This window comes from Atta colombica, unplaced genomic scaffold, assembly GCF_001594045.1.
Source record: "Atta colombica isolate Treedump-2 unplaced genomic scaffold, Acol1.0 scaffold55, whole genome shotgun sequence".
NCBI classification, from domain to species: Eukaryota; Metazoa; Arthropoda; class Insecta; order Hymenoptera; family Formicidae; genus Atta; species Atta colombica.
Genome location: NW_017259545.1, coordinates 145,951 through 157,060, shown reverse-complemented (window position 1 = coordinate 157,060; position 11,110 = coordinate 145,951). Strand labels below are relative to the sequence as shown.

Genomic DNA, 11,110 nt, shown 5'->3' with positions numbered 1-11,110 from the left:
TATATATATATATATATAATATTTCGCATTCAATAAGATGTATAATGTAACGCATATTAATTACATAATAATTACATTTTTTTCGAGTGTGAAATTGATGTTACTCATACGTTTCTCGTTGGTATACTATCAAGTAGTAGGCTATACTGGATTAACTGGGCAGGCAGCAAATTGGCTTGGAATTGATAGTTGTTTCTTCTTGCTTGATCGACAATCGACATCTTACTTATAGGTGTATCCTGTCAGCCCTGTGGCAGGGCCTGGCGCGGCACGATCCGTATGGGAACTAAGTCCAGATCCCGACATGGTCGGGCATCTACCGAACAATCCGATATCTGGTCATCAGAATCATGGTTCCGGTAAGGACACGCAACAGAATCGTCCTGACGACAATATCTATGCGGACGAAGCTACCACTGGTCAAAGCCCCACCGATGAGACCAAACAGATCTTTGAATTACTTAGAGCCGGGTGAGATCTTGGAAAGAGAATAGAATTTGTTCGCGATCAGGAAGAGTAGTGTGCGGGAAGAATGCAAAGGGTTCGTATTGCAGTGAAATCGAGGCAGTTGAGGAACTGGTCGAGAAAAACGGACTGAATGTACTTAGCGCAAGGGACGAATGGGGATATACACCTGCCCATTGGGCTGCTTTGGATGGCAATGTTGAAGTTAGTTTCCGACACAGACTTTTATTAATTTTTATTTAAAAAACCGAAATTCCTCATTCTGTAAAAAATGATTATTAGTAAAATTAAAATTCTTGCGCTAGAAGATACAACAACTTACAACCTGTTTTCACAGGTAATGAGATATTTGATAGAACGGAGCGGACCCGTCGATCTACCGTGCCTTGGCACCCAAGGACCTCGGCCGATACATTGGGCCTGTCGGAAAGGCCATAGTGCGATAGTACAATTATTATTGAAGGTATAAAGATATCCTTATCTATAGTCTCATAGAGTTTCTTCCAAATATTTTGATTAATTCGCCGTTCACACTTTTTCCCTTCACAGGCGGGAGTTGCGGTCAATGCGGCTGATTTTAAAGGCCTAACGCCTCTAATGACCGCCTGTATGTTTGGCAAATTCGCAACGGCCGCCTTCTTGCTAGGATCCAGCGCGCAGGGACATTTGACCGACATAAATGGTGACACCGCGTTACATTGGGCTGCATACAAAGGACACGCCGAACTCATTAAGCTATTGATGTACAGCGGAGTGGATCTACAAAAACCTGATTACTTCGGTTCGACACCACTCCATTTGGCCTGCCTGTCCGGTAACGTCAGTTGCGTCCGGATCCTCTGTGAAAAGAGTAAAATCGAGCTTGAACCGCGCGACAAAAATGGCAAGACGCCGCTGCAGCTGGCCAAGAGTCATCGCCACTCGGAGATAGTGCGCATTCTACAGGCGGAACAGAAACGCCGTGCCAGATGGATACCACCCATTAATGAGCTATGGTATTCGTCGAGTGTGCTCATGACAAGGGGTGGCTCACCTCTTTTCTATAGTATAAAAAAGTATAAAATATGAAACTGAATTTCTTGTTATATGTGTCGTTTGTTTTTAAGGGCGCTACTGTTTGGCGGAGCAGGCAATAGCAAAGGACCGTTGTTGTTGTTTATGATATCTGTCCTGCTATGGGGATATCCGATGTACCTGTTGAAGTGCATTCCGTTAACGTGGAATCTCTTGCGAGGCAGTCATTATTGCTTCATTTACTGGAACATTCTCATGTGGATCTCGTGGATCGTCGCTAACAGAAGAGATCCCGGTTACGTACCGCAAAACAGTGACACCTACTACAGAGCGATAAAACAGGTTCATCATACACACAATAATAAAACTATAAACTATTGTTAACGTATTGTTATGTTCTATGTTGCTGTTTTTCCGTAGATTCCATACTTCGATAAGTGGAAGAAACGGAATGTCTTACTATCTCGATTATGTCACAGCTGCAGGTGTTTCAGACCCCTCCGGGCTAAACACTGTAGAATTTGCAACAGATGTGTCACATATTTCGATCATCACTGTCCATTTATATACAATTGCGTTGGCCTACGCAACAGGTACAATCGATACATTATATTGCATACGTGGTTGATTCATTAATTGAATTCTTTTTCTTCTTATTCTCTTCTGTTTGTTTTCAGAATGTGGTTCTTCCTATTCGTTATGTGCGTGGCGATAAATTGCTCTTTCACATTATATTTCGCGTGTTATTGCATTGCAATTGAGGGAATACAACTTTTATATGTTCTCGGTGTACTGGAGGCTCTCGTCTTTTGCGGACTTGGTTGGATTCTAACGTGTACCTCGGTAGACATACGACATATTTTATATTATTGCTACATTTCTTTCGATGTAATTTTATATCATTATTTCTCTTTACAATAGGTCTTACATGCATGTATGAATTTGACTACTAACGAAATGTTCAATTATAAGAGATATTCGTATTTGAGGGACAAGAAAGGCAAATATTTGAATCCTTTCAGTCGAGGACCCGTGCTTAATTTCATTGAATTTTTCCTCTGTCCGCCGGATCATCAAACCAACGATCTTCAACATTATCATATTCTTTCGGAGGATGTTATGTAAGATTCACGGGACATTATGTATTCGAATTATAATATTACACCTGATATTTCATATACACTTTCTCGCACAGAAAAGCGCGATCTATGTATACAATATGATATACATTATTTTTTTATGTTTCGTGTATATTTGCATATAAAGATTATTATCACTTATGAAAAATTGTCAAATATCTCTATCTCTATTCTATACTTTATATCGCGCTACATTTGGCTGCCAGGGCACAAACTTGCAAAGATATAGTCAAGAATTTTCTATAAGTTAATGTTTCAATAAATACCTTGTAAAATTAAATTTCACAATTTATTAAATATATTCGTCGTTTATTAAATGTATTGTACTATTTTACTCACACATCGATATAAAATATTAATAGTACAATAGAGAGAGATAAAAAAATCTTACTGTATAAAGTATATTACGATCGGTTACATTACCAGATATGCTTTACAACAGAGCTGGGATTTAGTTATCCCGTATTTCACCAACCTGTGTGCAGGATCCAAGCTGAAAATCGGCCGAAATGTGCAACTAAATCCTAACTCTGCTTTACAAGTTGATTAAATTATTATTACAAAAAATCGTCAACGTAATTACGGTGATATCTGATTTGTATATGACTCTCGTCTTTAAATAAATAATTTCTTATAAAATACATATAAAAACTGTATACATAGAATTTTTAATGTGTCTCTTTGGTAAAACATACTGCTATCTTTTTTTATATCATTAAAATGCGGCATAACAAATTACGATTCTAAAGAGAAAAATGTTGATATATCGTAACAATATACGTAAAAAATAAGAAAAAGTATAAAAATCGATATTTATGAACAAAGATCAATATAAAAAATTAATGTAAACTATAGTCATAGATGAGGACGACACAATTATTACTTCACAATTATTACTTCAACTCGTAGCAAAAATCATAATTTGGCGGTGGTTCGGGAATCGCGGGTGGATCTTGTGGAATATCGATCCCTTCAGCATCTAAAAGTCTTAACTTGATATCCATGGATAATAAAGTTTCCAAATCATTTTCAGCTTCTTTGCTAGTCATTCTATTTCCTGAAGGAAAGAAAGAAAAGCAAGTAAAATACTCGCGCATATTGCTTATAAATGTAAAAAGAATTTCCGACGCACCGAGTAAAGCACTAATGCCGTCAGTCCAATAGTCGAAAACCTGTTCATCAGGAGCAACGAAATCGAGACTAGACACTTCAACAGAGTCCAAGGCTAAGGAAAATGCTAACTGATGAGTAGTTTTCCGCCTTTGCAAGTCTTTCATATGTGGACAATCCCTGCCGGTTAATAATCCTCGAATTTCGACTACTGCTAGTTTCGTAGGAAGTTCGTCGATCGTTGGCACTGATTTCTCGTCGCAATCTCCATAATGAAAAACTTTATGATTTGGCGATAAGCGGACATACCAAAATTTATCTTTAATTCGCTAAAAATATCAAGATTTTCATTAATATTACAATTAGCTTTTTTTTATGTATATCATATCCCATATATATATATACATATATATATATACACACTTGTCCTCTGGCACTATATTTCATGAATCTGGTACCCTGCACCAAAAATCCTAATCGCTGTTGCTGAATTAGCTCCAAGATTTCAGGAGTAATCTGTTCTCGAAGTTCAACAATTGGCCTCGCGTGACTTTCCCATTCCTCTCTATTTGTCCTTTCCTGTTGCCAAAGATTAGTGATTGTCGAATAGGGTAACTGTTGTAACTTGTTTTTGAACTTATCCAGTCCTGTAGGCTTGCATTGAAGCGCTCTAGTAATCTGCTCGCGTACAACGGAGAAGACTTTGACAAAATCTTCTGTAGTTGCTCTCATTTCCTTCCACGTTTTATTCAACAATACAATACAGACACAATAAAATTCTTCAAATGGATGATCGTGCGTAAAGAACATTGGATGATAAGATTGACCCTGTTCGCTGGGTGCTTCGCCAATGCGTAATATCTAATTAAAATAATATTCATCCAATTTAAATATTATATGCGTTATTAGATACGCATAACTTGAGTTTTTGAAATTAATGTATCTCACCTCACAAAGCAGTTTAACAAGTTCTACACTTGTTCTGCCAAAGGGACACTCGTGCTCGTCCGCTCTGCACGAATTTTCGAGAACAACCTTGGTATAAGCTTCAGTATGATTACGCGCAAAGTACACCATACAGTCTAACGCAAGCATCCCCGGTGGAGTCTCGGTAAAATCAAGAGCAGGATTGATGTCATATTTGAAACCCAATTTCTTGTAATCTTTGGCGAAAAGTCCCTGTTTGCGAGCGGCTACATCCCCACTATTAGCACCTTCTGTATCAAAAGCGATCCTTCGAAGTTCCTTAATTTTATCATGTGCATCTTGATCCTGTGGATCCATCTTGGTCATCATTCGTTGTTCCAAAAGACTTAACATTAGCGTCTGCAGTACGTACAGTTGATGCGCCATTTCCGCTCCGACCTATATTATAAAAATAGGATATTTTAAGAGAAAAAGAGATAAGAATGTATGTTCATTGGAAATAACTCCATAAATGCATCAATGAAAACGTTAATTTTCACTTAATATTTGATGTATAGAACAAGTGTATGTATTTTTTTTTTTTTTTTTAGTGACGTAAATAAAGTTTCAAAGTATTTGTTTGTTTCCGCAATCAAATACATTACGTATCTATTAACCATATCTTTTAACGTATCTTTCTTAAATTTCTTAATCGAAACTAGTAAGGTTGTTTCAATTCTATTATTTATTCTATATATTCTATTATATTATTTATTCTATATATTCTATATACTCTATTATTATTGTTCTTTAATATTATAAAGAAGACATCAAGATACAAATATGTACATATGTACAACATGTATTTATACCTGTCCAGTAGATTGTATGACATTTGTCAAGAACACATTCCTGACTTGTTTAGATTGTAATGTAGCAGAAACTGCTCGTCTCTTGTGTAGATCAGCTTTGAGAAATAGCGCGTTTATTAAAGCTATCGCGTTTTGTTGAATTTGTGGATTCATGCATTGCAAATGCATTACAAGATTAGGAAAAGTAACTTCTTTTTCCACTTGTCCATATTTGCCTGTTGAATTGAGAACAATATTTTCTAAAATACTTAGAGAAGCTTCCACTATACTAGTGTCTTGTGTTACTGATTGGTTATTCACGTAGCTCGCCACTTTATTGATAAAGGGCGTTTCCAATATATCCCATGATACAATTCCATGATCCATCAATTCCACAAATGATTGAAGGGAATACGCAAGGGTGTTTCCTTTATACTTTCCACCTTCCACCTGATACAAAGTAATTATGTATAACAAGGATATAAACGATCAAGAAAAGTTATATATCTGTATTTTATTATACAAAATTTTAATACCTGTGAAATAATTAATGCTAATCCTTTTTTATTTATAAATTCCAACGCAAAGGTCATGTCTATACTGAGTGTACTCAGTTTCTGCAAAGCTGCCACTTTCTCTTCTGTCGTACCATTATTAAGCTTAGCCAAAATATCACTCGCTGTTTTCGAGGGTGAAAACTCCAATCTGAGAATACTGCCATTCTTCACCTCATTTCTATTCTTCTCCGTAATGTAATTTTGATTGTTACTTTCCGAAAATTGTAAAGAGTATGATTCGGCATCAGACAAACCCCAACCATTGCACAATTCCTACAATTAAAACAAAATGTTAATCATTAATATAAAGTATTATTAGAATGCATTTCATTATTTTTCCTAATCTTCTTATATAGGATATATAGCTACATATATGAAATATAACAATACAACTGGTAGAGAGATAATTTCTCGCGCTCTTCCTCCCTCGTTTCGGAGATAAAAATTTGAGAATTGGAGTAATATACATAATAGATGCACAACTTGTACAAATTACAATTATAGGTACATACATAATATAGTTAATACAATCGAGAGATTACACGTACACACACATACACATACACACACACACACACCTGAATAATTCCAGCCAAAGGTTGCTTTTGATTGAACTCGATGAGCTGCGGTACCTGATCGGTCATCTGAACGGCGATTTTCACGATATTCGAATCCTTTTGAACCGGCATTTTGATTGCTTGCGTGTACATAAAAGAAGCGAGAACCGTACGGCAAGATGCGCGATTACGGTGTTCCGCTGCTTCACTTTGTTTACAATCCGTTGGCGAGCTTTGACGTTTCTGCTGTCATTCGACGATTTCTGACTGACAGCGACCCAACGATCACGTGACTGCAAAATTAGAGCAGGCGAGCTCGCTTCCGCTCGTCCGCACCGGAAATGATGCTAGCCTGTGTATATTTTGTGTGTGTGTGTGTGTATGTGTGTGGTGTATGTGTGTGGTGTATGTGTGTGGTGTGTGTGTGTGTGGTGTGTGTGTGTGGTGTATGTGTGTGGTGTATGTGTGTGGTGTGTGTGTATGTGTGTGGTGTGTGTGTGTGTGTGTGGTGTGTGTGTGTGGTGTATGTGTGTGGTATGTGTGTGTGGTGTGTGTGTGGTGTATGTGTGTGGTGTGTGTGTGTGGTGTGTGTATGTGTGGTGTGTGTATGTGTGGTGTGTGTATGTATGTGTGTGTGTGTGTGTGTGCGCGTGACATGATATAACTGTCGCAAATTAAATTTTCCAATTCAATTTTTGCGTCCACTAGATTATTATTCTGAAATTAAATAAATTTATGAATTGCGCGAGAATTCAAATTTTCAAAAAACAATTTTAGGATATACACTGTCGTATGTATGTTTTGATTAAATTTAAAATATGTTTTCTTTGGAGATTATGACTTTGATTATAAAAAGATTTCTATGCTAACTGTCGCTTAATCTTTAATTGACGCTTTTCTATATCTATTTTCTATATACATATATGTACGTATATATATATACATACACATGCTTCATTATTAACAAAAATAAAAATGACAAGTGTACCGAGTAGTTACCGAAGGCAGATCTAACAGATCCCGCCGCGCGCAGTGATACATGGCAATACTGTATGATGATACTGGTAATATTGGCAATAGATAATATTAGCAATAATGACAATATTTGACAGCTGCAACGTTTTTCATCAAAGCGTGCTAGCACAAGAGCATCACGTTTCTCCGTGTGGTTTCAACGTACGTGAGTCAATTTAAAGCGGCACGAGAAACGATCGAAAAATGTCTAGCGTGGATTGGGAAGAAGTCAAGCGTTTAGCAGCTGATTTTCAGAAGGCACAACTCAGTTCGACCTTGCAAAAGTGAGTGACGCTCTTTACTCCACAATTCAGTTAACCTAATTTTCTTCATAAAGTGACTATGAATAACGTGATATTTGAAATCTGCGAATAAATTTTACTTGAATTATAAACATTATATTCTTGTTATCTGACTCGTATATAAAATATTTATTCATTATGTATTTTTTCATTACAGTAATTTATAAGAGCACCTCCAGATAAGTTTAAACATATGGTTGATAGTAACATGTTGATAATAATTATTGATAGTAACATGTGATGTAAATTGATTTCTGTTAGATATATTATGAAAGAGATGTAATTTCAAGATCAATTTCGTTATATTTTATCTATTAAAGATACAGTTGTTTTTATCATTTTTATAATTATTAAGAATTATTTAGAAGAGAGAGAGAGAGAGAGAGAGAGAGAGAGAGAGAGAATTAATTTTGATTACATCATATTTCATATTACTTCTTTTTTTCTCTTTATAATATTAAAATTAAAAGGCATTAGAAAAAAAATGAAATTAATTTTATTTTTTTATTATAATGTTAATAAGACATTATTTTCCATCTTCTGCACTGATCTGATATAAATATATATTGTAGACTCTCTGAACGAAATTGTATAGAGATTATAACAACATTGGTAGAAAACAAGCTTCTAGACATAATATTTACCAATGATGGCAAAGAATATGTTACACCTCAGCATCTTGGGAAGGAGATCAAAGACGAGCTGTATATTCATGGTGGAAAAATTAGTTTAGTCGACTTGGTGCAAATTCTTAATGTTAATCTGTCACAAATAACTAAAGCAGTAACAGAGATTGAGAAGCACAATAAAGGGCTGAAAGTGATATTGGGTCAGCTTATAGATAAGAGTTACATTAGTAAAATTGCGGAAGAGATAAACGATAAACTTGTACAACACGGCTGTATTAATGTGGCAGAGTTAACGCTCACTTACAATCTACCATCTGATTTTTTACTATCAATCGTCGAAAAGGAACTCGGAAAGATAATACATGCTATACAAGACTCTCAAGATCCCAAAATTTTTTATACCGAAAGTTTTATTGCTAGAAATAAGGCAAAAATTAAAGGCGCCTTGTCAGCCATCACAAAGCCTACGCCATTATCCGCAATACTCGGGCAATGTGGTGTACCAGAAAGAATATTTTTCTGTAAGTACAAAAATAGTACAAAAATAGACATGAAAGAGCAATCAGTTTTTAATGTTTACATACTTGAGTTACTACTATTTTCTTTCTATATATTATTAAATTCCACAATATTAATTCAACAATATCAAACTATTATTATTTCACAAAAAATTTTTTTAATATGGCCTATAATAACTATTATATTAGGTGTGGAAAAAAGTTCGTGGCGTTTTTTCCATTAGATGGCATTAAAAAAACGCCACGAACTTTTTCCCATACCTAATATTTGTCAAACAAAATAGTTTAATTTACCTTTTTATCTACAGACCTATTACTTAGTGCCACATTCATTTCTTTATACACACACACACACACACACACACACACACACACACACACACACACACACACACACACACGTGTACTATATGCACTATATGTATTGCAGCAATTCTGGACAGTTTGCAAGAAGTAAAACAAGTGCCAGGAGTTGTAACAGGGAAACAGAGTGGAAATAGCATTTACATACCTACTATATACTCTAAGAGTCAAAACGAGTGGGTTGAAAATTTTTACAAGCAAAATGGATATTTAGGTAAAATATGCGATTTACAGGAATTTCCAAAATATTTTTGTGTCTTAATGATTGAATTGTGATTTAATCTATTCTTATCTTATAGAATATGACGCTCTTACGAGACTTGGAATATCAGATCCGTCAGGTTTTGTAAAACGTCATTTTCCAAATGAAAACATGGTCTTTCTAAAGTCAGTGGCTGTAGGAACAGTAGTAACAGATCAAGTCGATGCCAATATCGAAGAGGTCATCGCGACCGGATCCTTCATTGATTTATATCCCCTTTTACCATCTGTATTTAGCGACGAAGATGCCGAACTTGTCATCAAATTAGCTACGAAGAAAATAAGGGTCAATGTGCATATATTTGCAAAGACAGTTATTGTTTCTGAAGCATTTTTACAAACTTTAACCAAATCTCTTGAAACAGTAGCGGAACAAAAGACTCGCGACATGGTAGCTAGCGGAAAATGGATCCAATCTATCGCTGAAAATAAATTAAAATCCAAATCTGCGGATTTAATCCTTGAGAGCAAAGTAAATAAAAAGGAAGAACGAAGGAAAAAGGCAACTATTGGTAAAGCAGGCGGCGGTAGTCAGGGCAGAGAAACCAAGACCAAGTCTACAAAGAAAAAATATCTTCAAGGAAAGATGCAGGAAAATGATTCTGACCAAGACGAGACAAGGCAGACAGCGATTGGAAGAGGTGAAATTACCGTGATAACCATGGAAGAAGTGAAAACGGAAGTTATGAAAGATGAGAATGTAGCCGTTATCGAAGAAATGGCAGACGAATTAGCATGTTATTTGCAACCAAAATTGAACAAGTTCGCCTTAACATTGGCAGAGCAAATAACATTGGCGCAATCCAACAAGACTACTAATTTAAGCGAGATTGGCAAATGTCTGAATATTCTAATAACGAACATTCGAATATTCGACAAGGGTATTAAATATTTGGATAAAGCGGATCAAGCTCCGCTGACCAAATACTTGCTCAAATCTCTAGGTATTGATTTTGTAACAAGTATATTCAAATTGGCTGCTCAACAAAATATGCTGCAAGTAGCGGAAAATCTCACAACAGAGACAAGACAAAGACTGCTGCTTGAATTACCTGCGGACGTTAAAGAACCATTAACCGTTATCCATAAAACCGTAATGGGAGATTCAGTGGAAGATTTTTTGAACAATGCTGACAGAGCGATGGCAGCTTGTTGTTTGGTTTTAAAAAAGTACGATAAAAAAAAAGAGCGACCACAGATACATGCTCATAGAGAAGCTCTGTTGGAGGAACTGAATGCTACACAAGATCCCGCATTGACACTGCATCTAGTTACAAGCGTGCTTTTCACCGCTGTTACGCAAAACGCCTTACATATGTCTGGCAGACATGTAACAACCGTTCTCGCCTTTCTTCAACAACAACTGGAACCCAATACAATGTCGACTCTTTCCACATATCATGGTATATAACGATTTATGATGA

At 36.0% G+C, this 11,110-nt stretch overlaps 3 protein-coding genes across 3 annotated transcripts in view; 2 read left to right on the top strand and 1 right to left on the bottom strand.

Moving 5' to 3' along the window:
• Positions 1 to 3,257, top strand: part of LOC108691975 (probable protein S-acyltransferase 23) — a 3,627-nt gene extending 370 nt beyond the window's left edge. Inside the window, exons 2-9 of the mRNA XM_018200005.1 lie at positions 233 to 471; positions 555 to 669; positions 803 to 928; positions 1,015 to 1,460; positions 1,572 to 1,821; positions 1,900 to 2,072; positions 2,157 to 2,322; positions 2,401 to 3,257. Of these exons, the coding sequence (XP_018055494.1) occupies positions 305 to 471; positions 555 to 669; positions 803 to 928; positions 1,015 to 1,460; positions 1,572 to 1,821; positions 1,900 to 2,072; positions 2,157 to 2,322; positions 2,401 to 2,604 (1,647 nt within the window). The 5' untranslated portion in view covers positions 233 to 304 and the 3' untranslated portion in view covers positions 2,605 to 3,257. The remainder of the gene's footprint in view (positions 1 to 232; positions 472 to 554; positions 670 to 802; positions 929 to 1,014; positions 1,461 to 1,571; positions 1,822 to 1,899; positions 2,073 to 2,156; positions 2,323 to 2,400) is intronic.
• Positions 3,258 to 3,489: 232 nt separating this feature from the next.
• On the bottom strand, positions 3,490 to 6,940 carry LOC108691923 (engulfment and cell motility protein 1). The gene is made up of 7 exons (XM_018199884.1): positions 6,621 to 6,940; positions 6,022 to 6,315; positions 5,507 to 5,935; positions 4,677 to 5,093; positions 4,152 to 4,589; positions 3,751 to 4,057; positions 3,490 to 3,675 (listed from the first exon to the last, which is right to left on the bottom strand). Exons 1-7 carry the CDS (start codon positions 6,750 to 6,752, stop codon positions 3,512 to 3,514), a joined length of 2,181 nt encoding a protein of 726 aa, XP_018055373.1. The 5' UTR covers positions 6,753 to 6,940; the 3' UTR covers positions 3,490 to 3,511.
• A 650-nt stretch (positions 6,941 to 7,590) lies between these two features.
• Positions 7,591 to 11,110, top strand: part of LOC108691898 (E3 UFM1-protein ligase 1 homolog) — a 3,926-nt gene continuing 406 nt past the window's right edge. Inside the window, exons 1-4 of the mRNA XM_018199849.1 lie at positions 7,591 to 7,897; positions 8,488 to 9,065; positions 9,493 to 9,639; positions 9,725 to 11,089. Of these exons, the coding sequence (XP_018055338.1) occupies positions 7,818 to 7,897; positions 8,488 to 9,065; positions 9,493 to 9,639; positions 9,725 to 11,089 (2,170 nt within the window). The 5' untranslated portion in view covers positions 7,591 to 7,817. The remainder of the gene's footprint in view (positions 7,898 to 8,487; positions 9,066 to 9,492; positions 9,640 to 9,724; positions 11,090 to 11,110) is intronic.